The sequence below is a fragment of the Panulirus ornatus genome, chromosome 11, assembly GCF_036320965.1.
Source record: "Panulirus ornatus isolate Po-2019 chromosome 11, ASM3632096v1, whole genome shotgun sequence".
NCBI classification, from domain to species: Eukaryota; Metazoa; Arthropoda; class Malacostraca; order Decapoda; family Palinuridae; genus Panulirus; species Panulirus ornatus.
The window spans coordinates 3,102,083-3,126,971 of NC_092234.1; the positions used below are offsets into that span (position 1 = coordinate 3,102,083).

Sequence of the window (24,889 nt, forward strand, 5' to 3'; positions counted from 1 at the left end):
CAAACATACCCATTTATGCTCTCCAAAATAATGTTCTCGCCTTCCACACATTCTTCAACACTCCCAGAACCTTCGCCCCCTCCTCCACCCTGTGACTCAATCCGCTTTCATGGTTCCATCTGCTGCCAAATCCACTCCTAGATATCTAAAACACTTCACTTCCTCCAGTTTTTCTCTATTCAAACTTACCTCCCACTTAACTTGTCCCTCAACCCTACTGAACCTAATAACCTTGCTCTTATTCAAATTTTCCCTCAACTTTCTTCTTTAAAATACTTTACCAAACTCAGTCACCAACTTCTGTAGTTTCTCACCCAAATTAGCCATCAGCGCTGTATCATCAGTGGACAACAACTGACGCACTTCCCAAGCCCTCTCACCCACAACAGACTGCATACTTCCCCTCTCTCCAAAACTCTTGCATTCACCTCCCTAACAACCCCATCCATAAACAAAGTAAACAACCACTGAGACATCACGCATCCCTGCCACAAACCAACATTCACTGGGAACCAATCACTTTCCTCTCTTCCTACTCATATACATGCCTTACATCCAAGATAAAAACTTCTCACTGCTTCTAGCAACTTACCTCCCACACCATATACTCTTAATACCTTCCACAAAGCATCTCTATCAACTCTATCATATGTCTTCTCCAGATCCATAAATGCTACTTATAAATCCATCTGTTTTCTAAGTATTTCTCACATACATTCTTTACAGCAAACACCTGATCCACACATCCTCCACCACTTCTGAAACCACATTGCTCCTACCCACTCTAATGCTCTGTACACGCCTTCATCCTCTCAATCAATACCCTCACACACAATTTCCCAGGAATACTCAACAAACTTATGAGTGTGTGAGAGGAGTCTTACTTGTCAACATTATCTATGTATACTTTGAGATAAGGTTGGAAGCAACGGCATACTGCTCCATGGAAGGGAGAACTCAGCATCTCTCCCTGAATTTCACTCTCCACAAAAGGATTTGTAGTATCAGGTGTGACAGGCTGTTCATCCTAAAAATATGAAATAACTTGTGACTTATAATAAATAAGTTTACCAAGAAATTACGTGCAGATAACTTCATTTCATCCAGGAAAGAGGGGTGGAAGAGCTAAACTGACTTTCCTTATGTAACCACCATACTATCTATACATCTGCTATATCCAGTTACACAGATTGGATCAAGTGCATATAGCATTCCAAACTACTCACACAAACTGAAGCTCAGTGTACTAAAGAGAACATGAACTTCTACATTAACTGCCCCTAACTTTTCACTTTGTATAACAAATTAACTGAAGTTGGAACATAAAGAAGTAAATTATCTTGCAAGGAATATTACATCAGAACAAGTTAGGGCCAACATTTCAACCTGCTATTTTCAATATGTGGAGTCACTTTTTTTAAACCCTCTGACCTTGATATCTCCTGTGGGAGTCTCTGATATACTTACCTTAAAAGTGTCCCTTTTGATGGCCTTCCAGAAGATTTATCAAAATACAAATTCTAGACCCAGGATTATACCTCTAGAGGATTTTCTGAATATAAGGGAAACAAATAAAGAAAAGAATATAATAGTAAGATAATTATAATCAACTTAGCCAATTACTAACTTCTACGAATGGGTTTGTAGAGGTGGATGAGCGTAATGTGCGATCATGCAGTTGGAATCCAGCATATTTTCTCACAAGAAGACTCTCTAACTCAGACATAACCTGCACAGGTAAATAGAAAGAATTACTCATACAGATAAATACTGTAAACAAATAACACGTGGTAAAATTCACCATACTAAATTGATCTATACTACAAGAAGTTTTTCATTAAAGTCTGAAATTGTCATTAACTGTTAACCTCTATCTCTCTCCCTTAAAAAAAAAGGGTGGGGGGGAGGCTGTGACAAATTTTCTTTATCATAGTCTGTAAAGGAACTTACCTTTGAAATACATTAATGTAACATTATAAAAGACTGAGATATTTCTGTAATTTGGATGAAACAAAACTGATTGTTCCAGTCTGCAGTAGCAGCTTTCTGAAGGAAGAATAATGCTGAAAAGAGAGTTTCCTCCACTCACGTGATAACTGAGATACCTGCAATCACATCTATAATGAGTCCTAAACTCAGATTTGTTATAAAGATACATTTTCAAATATCACCTGGTCTTAACTAACTGATGCCTACTGTTTCTATATCTTTCCACTAGTATTAAGAATCACTACATTTGCCTCTTCAGAGATGCAAAACCCTAATTATTCTAAACTTTTCATGCTTCACCTATAGAACAAACTGAAGGCTACTGACTCCCTATTGTAATATCTAAACTATCTAAAATAATAATGAGTATGTCCTTCACATAATATTGTATGTTTGTGATGTAAGAGTACATGAAAATGGAATGAAACTAAAATGCTTGGATGTAATCTTCCTAATCTTTTAAGTGCTATCTTACATGAATTGCATACAGTGATAAATACACACACTATAATCTACCTCTGCCTTCTAACATATCTTCATTTTTTCTGATTACAATATTCTTATCGAACACCATGGTCTACTTTTCAATATCATCATTACTAATTCTTTTTAAAAAGTAATCTTTAACATTATCAAACACTATTGGCCACAACAAAATTCTCAAAAACTGATGAACTCCAGTGCTGCTTCTTAGTCCTTAGTACCTCACCCTTGAAGGACCACCGGGAAAAGGCAACTCTGGTGTAGTGTTTTCAGAGGCTCATACCTAATGTTCCCACCAACTAATATATCCCTGGGGATAGGGGAGAAAGAATACCGCTCACATATTTCCTGCATGTTGTAGAAGGCGACTAAAAGGGAAGGGAGCAGGTTGCTGGAAATACTTCCTTCCTCTATTAGAACAAGGACCCAAGTGTAGATTTTCCCCCTCTGAGGCTCTATCATCTGTTCTTGATGCTAAGGCTCTGTCATCTGTTCTTGATGCTACCTCACTCATGCAAGAAATGGTGAGCCTATATACATATAAAAAAAAAGACATGTGACAGTTTGGAATCTCACAAGCCAAGTCCACTATTCTTCATAATTCCTTTATTTTTTCTTTCTTTCTTTCATGCATACTCACCAATTCCCACATGAAAAAGGTAACATCATGCATAGAACACATCCTCAGAGGGAAAAAATTCTTGCTCAGTTCCTTATTGTGTTCCATCTTGTGGAATGCCATACAGGAGGGGAGGACCTCCAGTTCCCCATCACATTTCATGACATACAGGGGAAATGTTGGCAGTATCCTTGCTCCCCTATTGTAGCTAAATCCTTCCTTACCCTCTAAAACCTTTCAAATACATGGCTCCTTTACCTTCCCTAACTTTTGAACAATAAAACTCAACCATCCTTACCCCTTTAATGGCTATCAAGCAATGCTTCTTTTGTTCTCCTCTCTGTATTCTCTTCATAAACCTACAACTAGTATCCCCTTACATACTTATGTATTTACAGATACATACTTTATGAGCATGAAGAAGTGTACCAACATCAATATCCTGGGTTCTCAGCTCCATTGCCCGAGATAACTGAGATCTTGTCACCTCACAAAAGGAAAGAGCAAGGCGTGCTGGGACCTGTTAATAAGGAACAAGGCAATTTAGGTGATTACATCTTATCAAACTGTGAATCAAATGAACAAACACTCTTCAAAAATGTTACATGACTCCACAGGCAAGTGGTAATACCACACGAAAGAAGTCATCCTTAATGAGGTTGTACTATTGAGAGAAAAAAAGGTGGTGGAGGATTTCTTTATCCCAAAAGGGCCCTGCTCTTACATGGAGCACAAACTCAGTTGCAAAAATCCCATTTTGATAAAAGGGATCCTAGAGTAACAAAATAATAACCATTATAATACTATGAAATAACAAAATCAACAACAATAATAACAGTAATAATAATGATAATAATAATATCTATTTATCTATTATTCTATTATACTTGTTGCTGTCTCCTGCGTTAGCGAGGTTGCACAAGGAAACAGATGAAAGAATGGCCCAACCCACCCACATACACATGTATATACATACACGTCCACACACACACATATACATACCTATACATTTCAACGTATACATATATATACATACACAGACATATAAATATATACACATGTACATTATTCATACTTGCTGCCTTTATTCATTCCCATCACCAGCCCGCCACACATGTAATGACAACCCCCTCCCCCCCACACGTGCAAGATAGCGCTAGGAAAAGACAACGAAGGCCACATTTGTTCACACTCAGTCTCTAGCTGTCATGTATAATGCATCGAAACCACAGCCCCCTTTCCACATCCAGGCCCCACAAAACTTTTCATGGTTAATCCCAGATGCTTCACATGCCCCGGTTCAATCCATTGACAGAACGTCGACCCCGGTAAACCACATCATTCCAATTCACTCTATTCCTTGCACGCCTTTCACCCTCCTATATGTTCAGGCTGACATGCTGTCAATGGACTGAACCAGGGTATGTGAAGCATATGGGGTAAACCATGGAAAGGTCTATGGGGCCTGGATGTGGATAAGGAGCTGCAGTTTTGATGCATTACACATAACAATCAGAGACTGAATATGAACGAATGCAGCCTTTCTGTCTGTACTCATCTCTGGAAAACAACTAAATGTTTACTATCTGTGCCCTATTTCTCATTTACACAAATTACAGTAAAAAACTCTGAGGATGCTAAAATAAATATGGATGAATAATGCAAAGACAAGAATGCTAGTAACAAACTGGCAGTTAATATATTTGTGTGAGTTAAATACTTTTTTTTTTCTTCTTTTAAACTATCCGCCATTTCCCACATTAGCGAGGTAGCATTAAGAACAGAGGACTGGGCCTTTGTGGAATATCCTCACCTGGCCACCCTCTGTTCCTTCTTTTGGAAAATTAAAAAAAAATACACCATTAAATACACCATTTGCTTTTCTAAGTATATGGATTTGTATGTAGCATTTATGGATCTGGAGAAGGCATATGATAGAGTTGATAAAGATGCTCTGTGGAAGGTATTAAGAATATATGGTGTGGGAGGAAAGTTGTTAGAAGCAGTGAAAAGTTTTTATCGAGGATGTACGGCATGTGTACGTGTAGGAAGAGAGGAAAGTGATTGGTTCTCAGTGAATGTAGGTTTGCGGCAGGGGTGTGTGATGTCTCCATGGTTGTTTAATTTGTTTATGGATGGGGTTGTTAGGGAGGTAAATGCAAGAGTTTTGGAAAGAGGGGCAAGTATGAAGTCTGTTGGGGATGAGAGAGCTTGGGAAGTGAGTCAGTTGTTGTTCGCTGATGATACAGCGCTGGTGGCTGATTCATGTGAGAAACTGCAGAAGCTGGTGACTGAGTTTGGTAAAGTGTGTGGAAGAAGAAAGTTAAGAGTAAATGTGAATAAGAGCAAGGTTATTAGGTACAGTAGGGTTGAGGGTCAAGTCAATTGGGAGGTGAGTTTGAATGGAGAAAAACTGGAGGAAGTGAAGTGTTTTAGATATCTGGGAGTGGATCTGGCAGCGGATGGAACCATGGAAGCGGAAGTGAATCATAGGGTGGGGGAGGGGGCGAAAATTCTGGGGGCCTTGAAGAATGTGTGGAAGTCGAGAACATTATCTCGGAAAGCAAAAATGGGTATGTTTGAAGGAATAGTGGTTCCAACAATGTTGTATGGTTGCGAGGCGTGGGCTATGGATAGAGTTGTGCGCAAGAGGATGGATGTGCTGGAAATGAGATGTTTGAGGACAATGTGTGGTGTGAGGTGGTTTGATCGAGTGAGTAACGTAAGGGTAAGAGAGATGTGTGGAAATAAAAAGAGCGTGGTTGAGAGAGCAGAAGAGGGTGTTTTGAAGTGGTTTGGGCACATGGAGAGAATGAGTGAGGAAAGATTGACCAAGAGGATATATGTGTCGGAGGTGGAGGGAACAAGGAGAAGAGGGAGACCAAATTGGAGGTGGAAAGATGGAGTGAAAAAGATTTTGTGTGATCGGGGCCTGAACATGCAGGAGGGTGAAAGGAGGGCAAGGAATAGAGTGAATTGGAGCGATGTGGTATACCGGGGTTGACGTGCTGTCAGTGGATTGAATCAAGGCATGTGAAGCGTCTGGGGTAAACCATGGAAAGCTGTGTAGGTATGTATATTTGCGTGTGTGGACGTATGTATATACATGTGTATGGAGGGGGTTGGGCCATTTCTTTCGTCTGTTTCCTTGCGCTACCTCGCAAACGCGGGAGACAGCGACAAAGTATAATAAAAAAAATAATAATAAATACACCAACATCCAAACTTATGAGAATGTCTTACTACAAAGGATTACACCTCAAGCAAGACAGTCAATAACAGGATAATCAAAGTTCTGGCCATCAAGAGAGGCATCAAAATAATAAGAAAATTCATCTACCTGTCTACATCCAATATGTTCTTCCTTCCCATCTGAGATAAAACACCATTTCAGAATACTTCCCCTGCACAAAAGCCATTACACTTCTTAACATATTCTAATATGTCAGAAAGATGGCATATTTCATTTTTTATATTATTATTATACTTTGTCGCTGTCTCCCGCGTTTGCGAGGTAGCGCAAGGAAACAGACGAAAGAAATGGCCCAACCCCCCCCATACACATGTACATACATACGTCCACACACGCAAATATACATACCTACACAGCTTTCCATGGTTTACCCCAGACGCTTCACATGCCTTGATTCAATCCACTGACAGCACGTCAACCCCGGTATACCACATCGCTCCAATTCACTCTATTCCTTGCCCTCCTTTCACCCTCCTGCATGTTCAGGCCCCAATCACACAAAATCTTTTTCACTCCATCTTTCCACCTCCAATTTGGTCTCCCTCTTCTCCTCGTTCCCTCCACCTCCGACACATATATCCTCTTGGTCAATCTTTCCTCACTCATCCTCTCCATGTGCCCAAACCACTTCAAAACACCCTCTTCTGCTCTCTCAACCACGCTCTTTTTATTTCCACACATCTCTCTTACCCTTACGTTACTCACTCGATCAAACCACCTCACACCACACATTGTTCTCAAACATCTCATTTCCAGCACATCCATCCTCCTGCGCACAACTCTATCCATAGCCCACGCCTCACAACCATACAACATTGTTGGAACCACTATTCCTTCAAACATACCCATTTTTGCTTTCCGAGATAATGTTCTCGACTTCCACACATTCTTCAAGGCCCCCAGAATTTTCGCCCCCTCCCCCACCCTATGATCCACTTCCGCTTCCATGGTTCCATCCGCTGCCAGATCCACTCCCAGATATCTAAAACACTTCACTTCCTCCAGTTTTTCTCCATTCCAACTCACCTCCCAATTTATTTATGTGAACTAATAATTCTTTCAGTAAGGACTGAACACAAACTGTGGAGTGACTCTTTCTGACTCATCATTCTCAATAACTCATTTGCAAACAATTGACTGGTATAGTATTCTGAACTCCATCTTCTGCAACAGACAAAAATAATCACACTAAAGAGGCAGGTTTACTTCACTATCATGAACAAACCTAAATCATTATGTCATCCTAGTAGAGGGTGGAAATTTTGTTTTGTGTCACTAGTAGAAAAAAAGTGAGGGAATATCTTAGTTAAAGTAGTCTTATTAATCTTTTTGTGAGGAATAAACATTGTATCTGAACAGGATTGATTTTTCCCTTTTCAAAATGTGTGCTGCTAGTAACTGATTATACAGGCAGATTTATGACTTGTTGCAAAAATCAGAAGGATATACAATAACTTGAGCTTATATACCTGCCATGATGGTGGAAACATTGCAGCTAATGTTTTCTCAAATTCCACAGCTGTTTTAAGAAACCATTTGCGCCTCAAGTCGACCTTGGTTAGCCAAGCATCACTCTCACCACCAGCAAAAAGAACCTCATATTCCGCTAATTGGGTCTTTACTACATCCTCAATGATGGTTCGTCTGAAAAGTAAAAATTCACATCAGCAGTTTTGTTACAAAAATATCAAAGTTCAGAGAGCAACGACTTTCTTGATGTCATCAGGAAATGTATGTTTTTAAATGCTGTGAAAACAGCAATTCACTAAAGGCTGGGAATGGCTTCTAATAGTTTGCTCCATGGCACATATCATGTGTAATTTTCAAGAGTGAAACTGATGCTCAAGTCTAAATATACCATCCAAGAATTTGATTCATCAACAGTTAATGTCATATCATTGAAATTACAGATACACACTATTACATACAGTAATACTCATATACTTCACAAACTGTAATATTTATCAAAAACCATGAGGGGTCTTAACCATCTCAGATGTTGAAATAATAAAGGATAATAAGAAAATGTGATTTCAATCTAAAAATTTTCCTTTATGTTATATAGCCCTATGACAGTCTGAATTTTCAAAAATATCCTTGGTTTAAGTATTTTCCTACAACGTATTTAAAAAGGTGCCATGCTTACTACCATGATGTCTGGATTTCGAAAATTTTCATGATAGTCTGATGTTTCCCACAGTGAGGTAGTGCTAGGAACATATGAAGAACAGCTTCCATTGTCTCTCCAGCTGTCAAGTATAATACATCAATACCAATGCCTTCATCCAAAACTAAGCCCCAAAGACACCTCCATGGTTTACCCTGATTTCTAAGTATACATAAATTTTTTTCTGTGGCAACTATTCCAAGCACCACAGTGATCCAAAGCTGTGGAAGGACCCTCGTAGCTTGAGTCTTTGTATACTCGAGACATGCATGCTACTTTCAATGTGGATAAAAAATACATTTAGATCAAAGCACCAACTTCAAGTTTCATCATCTAAACCAAATTTTAGCACTTTTAGGAGCCTTACATTTTTTGTTTACATTTTCATTTCTATCATTCTTATTTTTGTTATGCCTCATTCTACATTTTTCTATGAGACAGAATATTTCATAAATGTATTTTGTGCTTTGGAAACATGATATCCAAAGAATCTTACCAAGCAATAAAAGGGATTTAATGACATAAAGCTCTAAATGTAGCTTAAAAGTCTGGAGTAGCATGTGCAATATGTTGATCAGTGGTCAAGCATTATGAAACTTAAAGGAAGAATCTAAAATCTATTCTCAACAAGAGCCTGAAGACATGATATTCATCCTGACAGACACCAGTTTCTCAATTCTAAGTTCTATACCTTTACTAAGGCCTGCTTTCAAAATGAGTTTACATCTGGTGCTCAACTAAAATATATGTGCATATTCCCTCTTATTGCACACCAAAATTTCAGTCAAAACCACAGTCTTGCATCCTCAAGTAAGAAGTATAGACGTTTTTGCTCTCATATGAAATTTCAAGTACAACATTGAAGGCCTGCTTTCAAAATGAGTTTACATCTAGTGCTCAACTAAAATATATGTGCATATTCCCTCTTATGCACACCTAAATTTCATTCAAAACCACAATCTTGCATCCTCAAGTAAGAAGTACAGACGTTTTTGCTCTTATATGAAATTTCAAGTACAACATTTAATTCTAGCTGTTATATTAATTCATCAACACATAGCTGGAAGCAACAAGTGCTGTTAACGCAGAAGACTTTATACCATTACATTCAAAATATGGAGATGTGAGCAGATAAAACTCTTCATAAATAACTCATTTTCCAACGCTCTACGGTGAAAGTTCTTTGTAAGTATTGCCTGATGGGCAACAGTATTCCTAGCATGAGTATGATTATCAAAACCTTTGAAGGACAAATGACCATATAATGTTTTACAGACCTTTTAGAGAGACTGAGGCATAGATCAGACAAGCAAGTAATCTCTCCACTGTAGACCTGTTTCAATATCAATGAGGATATCTTTGGCTTCATATTAGGTTTCTACTATAAACCTTTATTTCTAAAGATTCTTTTCTAATCCCTGGCAGACACCTTTATTTCTAAAGATTCTTTTCTAATCCCTGGCAGACACAAACCAAAGAAGAACCACTATCCTGTTAGTAAGCCTAATAATCTGTTTACCACACATAAATGCTTGTGAAAGCTGTCTAAAACATCCTCAGCAAAACATGGAATCTTGCGGGTGCGGCTATAAATGTTATGAAAAGTTCATATAAGCAGCAGGTTAGGCATTCAACTGTTTTATGGGATATTTCTCTTTTTATCATACAATGCAAGTAAAAAATCAAGCAAATGAGCTTCAGCTTGTCTCTGTCTAAATTAAGTATGTAAATGCAAACACAAAACAAAAACAAACACAAAATTACTTTTGCTTATAAGTATGCTAACTTACTTGACTTTTGGGTCCAACTCTGAGACCACAAGACAAGCTTCAGCAAGTTCTTTTGTGGGTGCAAAACGCTTTGCATTCGGACCATGAAAAGCTCGGTGAAAATCATCCAAAATCTGTTTCTCTAATTCACTTCTAATCTCCTCAACCTGTTACAAAACATATTAGAAATTGTAGAATCAAAAGCCTTTGATTCTAGGAAATTTCACAAAAATGGTAGGACAAGAATGTATATATTTTGATTCAGCACAAAAGGAAAACTTAATAAAGTAAAAAATTAAGTAAGTATTGGATTACCTTAAACTGAGAGTATAACCTTTGAACTTCGTGAATTATGCTCTGTACTGTGTCATGGTTAGACACTTACAGTGTTGATGTGAATTTTGTGTTGCCACCTAAACATTCAGCTTTAACCCAGGTTGGGTCTTGATAAAGGAAATGCAATATGTGGCTAACAGTTCACAAAAAGGCTGAAACAGTGGATACACTTGAATGCAGGAAACTGGTAAAAGAGTTAGCATTATCGTATAGTGTGATGAAGAGGGAAGCAAGGTTAGATTTCACATTGGCTGATGAGGTCTTGGCCTAATGTACCAACTTGAGGAGGGGTTGAAACTCTACCTATGATTTTATAGCTGTGACCACTATATCTAACCTTAAAAGCATCATTTGATGACTCAATGGGTAGTAATAAGCTGAGATCTTGAGAATCACATGGGATGTGGATACGAAGTTCAAGCTGTATGCCTAAAGAGGCAGATTGTAATGTGCTTAAGCAAGAATATGGGGCAGGGATTCTTCTTTTCCCAAATGCGAATCCAAACCTTCTGTTAAATTACTTCTCCTCAGCACCAGAGATAATTAGTTGATAGGGTATTGATTGAGAGGATCAAGGCATGTACAGAGCATCAGATTGGGGAGGAGCAGTGTGGTTTCATAAGTGGTAGAGGATGTATGGATCAGGTGTTTGCTATGAGGAATGTATGTGAGAAATACTTAGAAAAGCAGATGGATTTGTATGTAGCATCTATGGATCTGGAGAAGGCATATGATAGAGGTGTAGAGATGCTCTCTGGAAGGTATTAAGAGTATATGGTGTGGGAGAAAAGTTGCTAGAAGCAGTGAAAAGCTTTTATCAAGCATGTAAGGCATGTGTACAAGTAGCAAGAGAGGAGAGTGATTGGTTCCCACGGTTGTTTAATTTGTTTACGGATGGGGTTGTTAGGGAGGTGAATGCAAGTGTTGTGGAGAGAGGGGGAAGTATGCAGTGTTGAGGATGAGGGGGGCTTGGGAAGTGAGTCAGTTGTTATTCGCTAATGATACAGCTGGTGACTGATTCAGGTGAGAAACTGCAGAAGTTGGTGACTAAGTTTGGTAAACTGTGGAAAAGAAGAAAGCTGAGAGTAAATGTGAATAAGAGCAAGATTATCAGGTTCAGTAGTGTTGAGGGACAAGTAAATTGGAAGGTAAGTTTGAATGGAGAAAAACTGGAGGAAGTGAAGTATTTTAGGTATCTGGGAGTGGATTTGGAAGCGGATGGAACCATGGAAGCGGAAGAGAGTCACAGGGTGGGGGAGGGGGCGAAGGTTCTAGGAGCATTGAAGAATGTGTGGAAGGCGAGAACGTTATCTCAGAAAGCAAAAATGGGTATGTCTGAAGGAATAGTGGTTCCAACAATGTTATATGGTTGTGAGGCATGGGTGATAGATAGGGTTGTGCGGAGGAGGGTGGATGTGTTGGAAATGAGATGTTTGAGGACAATATGTGGTGTGAGGTGGTTTGATCGAGTAAGTAAGGAAAGGGTAAGAGAGATGTGTGATAATAAAAAGAGTGTGGTTGAGAGAGCAGAAGAGGATGTACTGAAATGGTTTGGTCACATAGAGAGAATGAGTGAAGAAAGATTGACAAAAAGGATATATGTCAGAGGTGGAGGGAATGAGGAGAAGTGGGAGACCAAATTGGAATGAAAAAGATTTTGAGCGATCGGGGCCCGAACATGCACGAGGGTGAAAGGCGTGCAAGGAAAAGAGTAAATTGGAATGATGTGGTATACCAGGGTCGATGTGCTGTCAATGGATTGAATCAGGGCATGTAAAGCATCTGGGGTAAACCATGGAAAGTTTTGTGGGGCCTGGATGTGGAAAGGGAGCTGTGGTTTCGGTGCATTACACATAACAGTTAGAGTCTTAGTGTGAACAAATGTTGCCTTTGTTGTCCTTTCCTAGCACTACCTCACACGCACATGGGGGAAGGGGGGTGTCATTTTAAGTTTGGCGGGGTGGCGGTGGAAATAGATGAAGGCAGCATGTATGAATATGTGCATGTGTATATATGTATATGTCTGAATGTATATGTATGTATACAATGAAATGTAGAGGTGTGTATATGTGCGTGTGTGGGCATTTATGTACATACATGTGTATGTGAGTGGGTTTGGGCCATTCTTCCATCTGTTTCCTTGCGCTACTTCACTAATGCGGGAGACAGCGACAAAGTATAATAATAATAATAATGATAATAATAATAATAATAATAATAATAATAATAATAATAATAATAATAATAACATGAAATGAGTCATGCACTACTAATGTGGATTGAAAGAAAGACATGTGTTCCTTGGATTTGTACATCTTTTGCAGGATGATATTCCTGATATAAAGGTATAAGTCCTCTGTATCAATAAAACAAAGCATCTGGGGATATCTAGGTGCTATGAGATGATATGAATGATATAGCAATTATAAATGAATAACAGTGGAATTCCTTTAGCTTTGCCACTACGTGAACACCATTTTGATGCTTTTCAAGGACTATATATCTAAAAACATGTCCTGTATGAATCAGAACTCTATAAAAATAATCTATAATGAATTTAGTTTACATTATGGTGTGGGAGGCAAGTTGCCAGAAATAGTGAAAAGTTTTTATCAAGGATGTAAGGCATGTGTACGAGTAGGCAGAGAGGAAAGTGATTGGTTCTCAGTGAATGTCGGTTTGCGGCAGGAGTGTGTGATGTCTCCATGGTTGTTTAATTTGTTCATGGATGGGGTTGTTAGGGAGGTGAATGCAAGAGTTTTGGAGAGAAGGGCAACTATTTTGTGGATGAGAGGGCTTGGGAAGTGAGTCAGTTGTTGTTCACTGATGATACGGCACTGGTGGCTAATTCGGGTGAGAAACTGCAGAAGCTGGTGACTGACTTTGGTAAAGTGTGTAAAACAAGAAAGATGAGAGTAAATGTGAATAAGAGCAAGGTTATTAGGTACACTAGAGTTGAGGGACAAGTCAAATGGGAGGCAAGTCTGAATGGAGAAAAACTGGAGGAAGTGAAGTGTTTTAGATATCTGGGAGTGGATTTGGCGGCAGATGGAACCATGGAAGTGAAAGTAAGTCAAAGGGTGAGGGAGGGGGCAAAAGTTCTGGGAGCATTGAAAAATGTGTGGAAGGCGAGAACATTATATCAGAAAGCAAAAACGGGTATGTTTGATGGAAGAGTAGTTCCAACAATGTTATATGGTTGCGATGCATGGGCTATGGATAGGGTTGTGTGGAGGAGGGAGGATGTGTTGGAAATGAGATGTCTGAGGACATTATGAGGTGTGAGGTGATTTGATCGAGTACGTAATGAAAAGGTAAGAGAGATGTGTGATAATCAAAAGAGTTAGGTTGAGAGAGCAGAAGAGGGTGTATTGAAATGGTTTGGTCACATGGAGAGAATGAGAGGAAAGATTGACAAAGAGGATATATGTGTCAGAGGTGGAAGAACAAGGAGAAGTGGGAGACCAAATTGGAGGTGGAAGGATGGAGTGAAAAAGATTTTGAGCAGTCGGGGCCTAAACATACAGGAGGGTGAAAGGTGTGCAAGGAATAGAGTGAACTGGAATGATGTGGTATACCGGGGTCGACGTACTGTCAATGGATTGAAACAGGGCATGTGAAGTGTCTAGGGTAAACCATAGAAAGTTTTGTGGGGCCTGGATGTGGAAAGGAAGCTGTGGTTTCGGTGCATTATACATGACAGCTAGAGGCTGAGTGCGAACGAATGTGGCCTTTGTTGTCTTTTCCTGGCGTTACCTCCCACACGTGCGGGGGGAGGGGGTTGTCATTTCATGTGTGGCGGGGTTGCAATGGGAATGAATAAAGGCAGCAAGTATGAATTGTGTACATGTGTATATATGTATATGTCTGTGTACGTATATATATGTATACGTTGAAATGTATGGGTATGTGTATGCGCATGTGTGGATGTGTATGTATATACATGTGTATATGGGCGGGTTGGGCAATTCTTTCATCTGTTTCCTTGCGCTACCTCGCTAACGTGGGAGACAGCGACAAAGTATAATAAAAATAAATAAATGATAAATAAATAGTTTACATTATCATAATGCACATAAAGTAAAAAGGAAAAAATACTGGGAAAATTTACCTATAATTGTGTGGATGAAGGATGCACTCCTTGAACATCAACTTACTGGTGCTTGTGAATCCTATGAATTCTACACGAGTGCCCACTTTACATTAATTGTTTGACAACTGTCCTCATCTTAGAGGTGTGCTTTATGTAAATATATGAGGACAAATTCTGAGCCAATGATACTGGTAGTGCACTTCTGACATGGTTATTGGAAATGGGCAATAAAAATTTTCAGACTAAATAATATGAGCTAGTTCCTATATCTTCTTAATAATAACATTTTAAAAACCTATTGCCTAATTTATATTTTCATTCAGTGTTCTAAAGGGAACTTTCAGTCACTGTTATCATAAAACATTCAAACCATTGTTATTCTTATCTCCATATTTTTTCAGTATATTCACCTGTCATGTCTGAAAAACACTAAAGCTGAGTGGCCATGTTTATTGTCAGTTTCAAAAGCAAAAAACAAAGTGCTGCAACGGTGAGCTGGAGCAAAAACCAAAGCTCCAAACTTTTTCCCTTAAACCCTGAATATACTGAGGAGTTAAACTTGAAGCTCCTAAAGTAGTTTCTGTGGAAAAGCAGTAACATTAAGAAGCAGAGGCTTCTACTGGGTGCAACAAAGATGGTGCCTTAAATAAAAGTGCTGACTTAAATGGAGAGGTTAAAGGCTATAAAAATGCAAAACATGAACGAAAGAACAAAGGTAGACTTGACTGCAACCTTGAATTTTCAAATCAAAATGATAATACTCACAATGGATAGTTCTTTAAAAGGCACAAAGTAAGAGCAACCAGAGGTTTCAGCATAAACTAAGCTGGAAACTTGTTAAAAAAGATGTAAAGATACTTATACAGCATTAAGAGATGAGGCAACATGGTAAAACTCATTCTGTTATACACAAACAGTAATCACATACACTGACACATAATTCTATTTCCCTTTTCATAACCTAACACAGTAAGGTGAGAAAATAGAATAAGCTTCAAATACAATTACAATTCGTTTCATGAAGAGCCAAATCTTTTACAATAAGTTCTTACTAAACTGAATGGCATACAGCATAAGAAATTATACTTTACTCACCTGATGAGCTAGATCAGCAACTTGTGGAATATGCTTATAACGGTTGAGATGCTCTAAAACATTCATAACTCCCTGTAGCAAAGTGGCAATCTCCCCATATTCTCGACGAGCCTTCAAAGCTCTGCAAACAAAATAAGACGACTGAAGGAGCATGAGGCCTATTTCTGCCCTATTATAATAAATGAGTAAACCTGTCATGCTCACTATCCAGGATGGTTTCAAAGAACAAAATCTAAGATATTCGTTGATATCATGAAGTGCATATATCATGTTCTTTTACTGTGAATCAATTTTGTAGAACTGGGATCACCACTTCAACCAACCAGACATGTAAATAGACATGGATGCCTAATTCCCTTGGGGTAAATCTGTTATCCTACAAACCTCAACAAAATACAAAAAAAAACAAGAAAAACTTCTATAGATATTCAAACTTCCAAATGCTGAAACAGAAAAACCAGTCAGTCAGATATTCAACTTCAAGTACACAAATCACCTTTAACACAAATGGTGCCAGCACACTGTACTAGCTGACACAATTAAAGCATTTGAAATCAGTTATAAGGATATGTTCAGAAATCATTACAACCAATGAAAACTCACTGCAATTTCTGGACTCCCTCAACCAACATCTGAAGATGATTCAGTGTGGTGATGGAGGTGGTGAGGTTTCTCTTGGCCGTGTCCAGTTGTTTGATGTCTCTGGTGATCTCCTTCACTCGCTGCTCAGATTCACCTGCTCTCTCCTAAATTAATAATCAAAGTGTATTTAAGGAAACAGGCAGTACATATAATCAACTGTAAAATTCAAGTGACCTAGTATACCGCCATGTTGTCCGCAAGAAATTTACACATAAAGGAAGGTGAGGAGATTTTGATGAAAGACCTGGAAAAATCTTAATTGCAAATGGGCAAACTATGTAATCGGTTAAAATGTCAAGCATGAAAGTTTAAAATGACTGTTACAGTTGCATGTGCATTATGCAATGACAAAAATTTTAAGAACATTTCCATTGAGAAGAAATTGGAAGAAAAATTGAGCAAAAAATTGAGCAAGTGTACCTAGGGGGAGAAGGCTTGTGATGGGTAACAGATAGGGAAAAGGAAATGAAGCAGAATAAATATGTATGGAGACCCCAGTGACAATGACAGTGGTGAAAGAATACACAGAACATTTCTATCAACAGATATGAGTGTTAAATATAGAAAATATCAACAAAAGAATGTACAGTTGTATGACTTACTTCCACTTTCAAGAATAAGTGCAAAAAGCAAGATATTGGTATCAACAAATCTTATGAAAGAAAATATCATTCACAAAAGTTTACTACAGGAAACTAAAGTTAAAGACATCACAAAGATTCATGTATGGTTACACATTTGATGTCCATCTTCAAAACTGTGCTGAGGGTATATGACAATAATGATCTAAACATAAGTGGTATAAATCAAACAAAACTCAATAAAGCCAGAGGTCGGTAACTGAAATTCAAGCTGAAGTACACCAGATCAGTAAAGTTAGTAATCTCAAATGGAAAAAAAATTATCATTCTTTGCAAAGCCATCTATTATAAATAAATATAGTAGTTATGGACATGTGTAGAGACATAATAAAGATTTGTAAATCAGCTCAGCCTGAGCTGACACTCAACAATTTAACCTAATAAGATCAAGGTGAGAACAATGGAAGTAAGGGGAGTGGGGGAGGAATGGGATGTATTTAGGGAATCAGTGATGGATTGCGCAAAAGATGCTTGTGGCATGAGAAGAGTGGGAGGTGGGTTGATTAGAAAGGGTAGTGAGTGGTGGGATGAAGAAGTAAGAGTATTAGTGAAAGAGAAGAGAGAGGCATTTGGAAGATTTTTGCAGGGAAAAAATGCAGTTGAGTGGGAGACGTATAAAAGAAAGAGACAGGAGGTCAAGAGAAAGGTGCAAGAGGTGAAAAAAAGGGCAAATGAGAGTTGGGGTGAGAGAGTATCATTAAATTTTAGGGAGAATAAAAAGATGTTCTGGAGGGAGGTAAATAAAGTGCGTAAGACAAGGGAGCAAATGGGAACTTCAGTGAAGGGCGCAAATGGGGAGGTGATAACAAGTAGTGGTGATGTGAGAAGGAGATGGAGTGAGTATTTTGAAGGTTTGTTGAATGTGTTTGATGATAGAGTGGCAGATATAGGGTGTTTTGGTCGAGGTGGTGTGCAAAGTGCGAGGGTTAGGGAAAATGAGTTGGTAAACAGAGAAGAGGTAGTAAAAGCTTTGCGGAAGATGAAAGCCAGCAAGGCAGCAGGTTTGGATGGTATTGCAGTGGAATTTATTAAAAAAGGGGGTGACTGTATTGTTGACTGGTTGGTAAGGTTATTTAATGTATGTATGACTCATGGTGAGGTGCCTGAGGATTGGCGGAATGCGTGCATAGTGCCATTGTACAAAGGCAAAGGGGATAAGAGTGAGTGCTCAAATTACAGAGGTATAAGTTTGTTGAGTATTCCTGGCAAATTATATGGGAGGGTATTGATTGAGAGGGTGAAGGCATGTACAGAGCATCAGATTGGGGAAGAGCAGTGTGGTTTCAGAAGTGGTAGAGGATGTGTGGATCAGGTGTTTGCTTTGAAGAATGTATGTGAGAAATACTTAGAAAAGCAAATGGATTTGTATGTAGCATTTATGGATCTGGAGAAGGCATATGATAGAGTTGATAGAGATGCTCTGTGGAAGGTATTAAGAATATATGGTGTGGGAGGAAAGTTGTTAGAAGCAGTGAAAAGTTTTTATCGAGGATGTAAGGCATGTGTACGTGTAGGAAGAGAGGAAAGTGATTGGTTCTCAGTGAATGTAGGTTTGCGGCAGGGGTGTGTGATGTCTCCATGGTTGTTTAATTTGTTTATGGATGGGGTTGTTAGGGAGGTGAATACAAGAGTTTTGGAAAGAGGGGCAAGTATGAAATCTGTTGGGGATGAGAGAGCTTGGGAAGTGAGTCAGTTGTTGTTCGCTGATGATACAGCGCTGGTGGCTGATTCATGTGAGAAACTGCAGAAGCTGGTGACTGAGTTTGGTAAAGTGTGTGAAAGAAGAAAGTTAAGAGTAAATGTGAATAAGAGCAAGGTTATTAGGTACAGTAGGGTTGAGGGTCAATTCAACTGGGAGGTGAGTTTGAATGGAGAAAAACTGGAGGAAGTGAAGTGTTTTAGATATCTGGGAGTGGATCTGGCAGCGGATGGAACCATGGAAGCGGAAGTGGATCATAGGGTGGGGGAGGGGGTGAAAATTCTGGGAGCCTTGAAGAATGTGTGGAAGTGGAGAACATTATCTCGGAAAGCAAAAATGGGTATGTTTGAAGGAATAGTGGTTCCAACAATGTTGTATGGTTGCGAGGCGTGGACTATGGATAGAGTTGTGCGCAGGAGAATGGATGTGCTGGAAATGAGATGTTTGAGGACAATGTGTGGTGTGAGGTGGTTTGATCGAGTAAGTAACGTAAGGGTAAGAGAGATGTGTGGAAATAAAAAGAGCGTGGTTGAGAGAGCAGAAGAGGGTGTTTTGAAATGGTTTGGTCACATGGAGAGAATGAGTGAGGAAAGATTGACCAAGAGGATATATGTGTCGGAGGTGGAGGGAACGAGAAGAGGGAGACCAAATTGGAGGTGGAAAGATGGAGTGAAAAAGATTTTGTGTGATCGGGGCCTGAACATGCAGGAGGGTGAAAGGAGGGCAAAGAATAGAGTGAATTGGAGCGATGTGGTATACCGGGGTTGACGTGCTGTCAGTGGATTGAATCAAGGCATGTGTATGGGGGTGGGTTGGGCCATTTCTTTCGTCTGTTTCCTTGCGCTACCTCGCAAACGCGGGAGACAGCGGCAAAAAAAAAAAAAAAAAAAAAAAAAAGATCAAGAAAATCTAAAAAATGAAATGCTGAAATGTCTGTACATAGAGATACACTGTTTATTTTCAATTCTAAATATGCACTGATAACTAAAGAAATCAGAAACTTCAAGTTTAATTTCAATTAAGTTTTGCATAGCTAGCATTGAATATATACAAAAACAGATATAATGGTTGTGTGAATTGGCTCAAGCTCTGATCCTGCACTGAACAATAAAGAAAAGTAATCTCACATGTGGGATAAAAATCCAAATGCATTTAGTTACATCATAGTTCATAAACTAAAATTGACAATGCACACATACACATACCTATGGTCTTATGATTCAGCATCATCAAGCCTAAGCAAAAGACTGTTAGTATTATAGTCTCAATGAAGTTTATCTACAATCCACTAAAATTTAGCAAAGTTGTAATCACAGGTTGTTGCCTGGAACAAATGCACACATTGAATAAGAGATGCATAACTGAACTTTAACTCTGTCCTGAATCTTAGGTTCCACAAAAAGAGTAATCCCATAATATTTCGTTCAAAACAAACAAATCTTACCAATGATGTTCTTTGTATATGCTCACAAATAGATCTACAAAATTCAAATTCTGGAGACATGAATAGAAAGATGGAGAAGTTCTTGATGCGACTCCCTCATAACAGATGCATCAGCTCTCATAATATGCATCATCCATACACAAATTAGGAACTGCAAGACTAAAAGTTCCAAAGGAGGCAAAAAATACAGCAGGTCAGAGAAAGAGAGACAGCAGGATAAGATCTTTCACTGTTTAAGCTGGAGATATTACATTTAATTTTTACACTTTCTCTAGGTTTCTTTGTATATTCTTTTCCCTCACAAACAGCAGAAACTACCAACTTTCATCAAAATATTTACCAGTAGTTCTCTAATCCTAACAAAATATATACATCGTTTTGCAATGACAAATTTTGTCTCATGCCACTTTAGGCTTCTGTCTTCCTGAAGATCAAACTATGAAATACAATATACATTTGGCATATAACAAACATTAAATAACTCCTTACCTTAATATCCTGAAAACGTGAGAAAAGTTCTGCAATGGCTTCCTGGGCATTTAGTAATGATGCACGTCCATCCTGAAATAAATGAAAGTAAAGTTGTTATAGAGGGACATTTCTGCAACATATAAAGACGTATAAAGAAATAAATTCCATGATCTTTGATGATAATCTATAAGTGCCGTGGACAGAGTAATTCCAGTTCATACTCCTATAAATAGTTCCATCACAGTAGACTATTCTAGCTTCATCATTATTACATCTATCTCTTGATCCTATTCACTATTAATTCTGTTGTCTGCACTAACTTGGTAGATGACTTTCATATCCACTCTCAGCTAATGCTAAAGAACAAGTTGCAGTCTTCTCTGATTTTTCCACATCTAGGTCTAACTTCAGCACATAATGGTAAACTATGACATATGTTGAGTCCTAGCAACACCTGTGTATTCATTTTCCTTTTACTTTACCCCACAAAAGATTTCATGATCAAAGTACTTGGCTCAATTTGAACACAAACCTCGTGCAACACTGGAAATGAATTATGTAGGGCATTAAAGCAGTGTCATAGTAATGTACACTTAGCCACCATATCCATAAAACAATTCCATACTGAATAATACCTTTGTGTGGCTAAGCTATTTAATCTGGTAGGGAGCCACCATATCAAGGAAGGAGATGAAATGAGACTATAGCAAAAACACACAAAAAGACAGAAAGTAACTACAGAAAAGAACCATTCCTTAAATGCTTCATATGTGATATATTTAAAACTAGTCAATCTATAACTGGAAAATTTACTTATCCAAAGTCGACTGGGTATCCTGGTAACACGATGAAGAATCAGTTCACATTTTCAGTATTCAAAAAGTAATTTTACCTGATCAACATTGGTTAGTGATCTAACAACTGTTCTGATCTGGTCATCAGTCGAAGTAATCTTTAACCTCATCTCCTCTAGCACATCATCAATATGGTGAAGAGACTGTTCAGCTGGGAATCGTGTGTTGATGTACTCAACAGTGTTAAAATCAGGTGCATCAAAAGGATCATCACTTGGAAGAATCTGAAAATACAAAATTGCATTAACGGAACAAGTGAAAAAAGCATTTTTCTTAGTTAATCATTTCCATACTCTTTTTGAAAAAAAGAAAGGTGCTTATCCAAATATTCTCCTTATGGAAGGATAATATTTTGTGTCTGGGCCTTTGCAAGAGAAATTATAAGAATTTAGAGGAAAAAAATGGGGTAAAATTATTTAGTACTTCTTGCTTGCCAATGAACATTCCAATTCATTTCCTAGATGTATGATCATCAGTACCTGCACAGAAAGTCGCCTCTATAATTACCTTTTACAGCATCAGGGATTTTTTTTTTTTTTTTATACTTTGTCGCTGTCTCCCGCGTTTGCGAGGTAGCGCAAGGAAACAGACGAAAGAAATGGCCCAACCCCCCCCCATACACATGTATATACATACGTCCACACACGCAAATATACATACCTACACAACTTTCCATGGTTTACCCCAGACGCTTCACATGCCTTGATTCAATCCACTGACAGCACGTCAACCCCGGTATACCACATCACTCCAATTCACTCTATTCCTTGCCCTCCTTTCACCCTCCTGCATGTTCAGGCTCCGATCACACAAAATCTTTTTCACTCCATCTTTCCACCTCCAATTTGGTCTCCCTCTTCTCCTCGTTCCCTCCACCTTGACCTCTTGGTCAATCTTTCCTCACTCATTCTCTCCATGTGCCCAAACCACTTCAAAACACCCTCTTCTGCTCTCTCAACCACGCTCTTTTTATTTCCACACATCTCTCTTACCCTTACGTTACTCACTCGATCAAACCACCTCACACCACACATTGTCCTCAAACATCTCATTTCCAGCACATCCATCCTCCTGCGCACAACTCTATCCATAGCCCACACCTCGCAACCATACAACATTGTTGGAACCACTATTCCTTCAAACATATCCATTTTTGCTTTCCGAGATAATGTTCTCGACTTCCACACATTCTTCAAGGCCCCCAGAATTTTCACCCCCTCCCCCACCCTATGATCCACTTCCGCTTCCATGGTTCCATCCGCTGCCAGATCCACTCCCAGATATCTAAAACACTTCACTTCCTCCAGTTTTTCTCCATTCAAACTCACCTCCCAATTGACTTGACCCTCAACCCTACTGTACCTAATAACCTTGCTCTTATTCACATTTACTCTTAACTTTCTTCTTCCACACACTTTACCAAACTCAGTCACCAGCTTCTGCAGTTTCTCACATGAATCAGCCACCAGCGCTGTATCATCAGCGAACAACAACTGACTCACTTCCCAAGCTCTCTCATCCCCAACAGACTTCATACTTGCCCCTCTTTCCAAAACTCTTGCATTTACCTCCCTAACAACCCCATCCATAAACAAATTAAACAACCATGGAGACATCACACACCCCTGCCGCAGACCTACATTCACTGAGAACCAATCACTTTCCTCTCTTCCTACACGTACACATGCCTTACATCCACGATAAAAACTTTTCACTGCTTCTAACAACTTTCCTCCCACACCATATATTCTTAATACCTTCCACAGAGCATCTCTATCAACTCTATCATATGCCTTCTCCAGATCCATAAATGCTACATACAAATCCATTTGCTTTTCTAAGTATTTCTCACATACATTCTTCAAAGCAAACACCTGATCCACACATCCTCTACCACTTCTGAAACCACACTGCTCTTCCCCAATCTGATGCTCTGTACATGCCTTCACCCTCTCAATCAATACCCTCCCATATAATTTACCAGGAATACTCAACAAACTTATACCTCTGTAATTTGAGCACTCACTCTTATCCCCTTTGCCTTTGTACAATGGCACTATGCACGCATTCCGCCAATCCTCAGGCACCTCACCATGAGTCATACATACATTAAATAACCTTACCAACCAGTCAACAATACAGTCACCCCCTTTTTTAATAAATTCCACTGCAATACCATCCAAACCTGCTGCCTTGCCGGCTTTCATCTTCCGCAAAGCTTTCACTACCTCTTCTCTGTTTACCAAATCATTTTCCCTAACCCTCTCACTTTGCACACCACCTCGACCAAAACACCCTATATCTGCCACTCTATCATCAAACACATCAGGGATAAAAAATGATTTATGTAATTATGAATTTTAAGACCCATGTATGACTTATCAAGATTCAGAAAAACCTTAAAACTCTTGATAACACTTAGTAACACTGGTTAAACTACTATGATGACAATATCTTATCAGTGAGGAAAAATTTACCTATGTAGATTTAGTTATGTAAAATGAATAAATAAATTAATAAAAAATTTCATGAGGCAGGGTGGCGACGGGAATGGATAAAGGCAGCAAGTATGAATATGTACATATGTATACATGTATATGTATGTATACGCTTCGCGTACCCTGGTTCAAGCCATTGACAGCATGTTGACCACAGTATACCACATCGTTCCAATTTACTTTATTCCTTGCACGCCTTTCAACCTCTTGTATGTTCAGGCCCCGATCGCTCAAAATTATCCCTGGGGATATGGGAGAAAGCATGCTTCCCACGCTTTCCCTGCATGTCATAGAAGGCGACTAAAAGGGGAGGGAGCGGGGTGGCTAGAGATCCTTCCTTCTCGCTTCTTTTATAATTTTCCAAAAGAGGAACAGAGAAAGGGGCCAAGTGAGGATATTCCCTCAAAGGCTCAGTCCTCTGTTCTTAATGCTACCTCACTAGCATGGGAAATAGCAAATAGGTTATTAGGTACAGTAGGGTTGAGGGTCAAGTCAATTGGGAGGTAAGTTTGAATGGAGAAAAACTGGAGGAAGTAAAGTGTTTTAGATATCTGGGAGTGGATCTGGCAGCGGATGGAACCATGGAAGCGGAAGTGGATCATAGGGTGGGGGAGGGGGCGAAAATTCTGGGAGCCTTGAAGAATGTGTGGAAGTTGAGAACATTATCTTGGAAAGCAAAAATGGGTATGTATGAAGGAATAGTGGTTCCAACAATGTTGTATGGTTGCGAGGCGTGGGCTATGGATAGAGTTGTGTGCAGGAGGATGGATGTGCTGGAAATGAGATGTTTGAGGACAATGTGTGGTGTGAGGTGGTTTGATCGAGTAACTAACGTA

At 39.0% G+C, this 24,889-nt stretch overlaps 1 protein-coding gene across 2 annotated transcripts in view; it reads right to left on the reverse strand.

The window, feature by feature from the left end:
- The window catches only part of Vps53 (vacuolar protein sorting 53), a 76,625-nt gene that overhangs the window by 48,306 nt on the left and 3,430 nt on the right, over positions 1-24,889 (reverse strand). For both annotated transcript variants that reach the window (XR_011713302.1, XM_071666371.1), the window contains exons 2-10: positions 21,594-21,779; positions 20,720-20,791; positions 16,408-16,550; positions 15,805-15,925; positions 10,302-10,447; positions 7,814-7,988; positions 3,498-3,611; positions 1,628-1,729; positions 885-1,027 (exon numbers count right to left, since the gene is read on the reverse strand). Coding sequence is in view for 1 of the 2 variants with exons in the window: in XM_071666371.1 (XP_071522472.1) it covers positions 885-1,027; positions 1,628-1,729; positions 3,498-3,611; positions 7,814-7,988; positions 10,302-10,447; positions 15,805-15,925; positions 16,408-16,550; positions 20,720-20,791; positions 21,594-21,779 (1,202 nt within the window). In the remaining variant the exon portion in view is untranslated. The remainder of the gene's footprint in view (positions 1-884; positions 1,028-1,627; positions 1,730-3,497; positions 3,612-7,813; positions 7,989-10,301; positions 10,448-15,804; positions 15,926-16,407; positions 16,551-20,719; positions 20,792-21,593; positions 21,780-24,889) is intronic.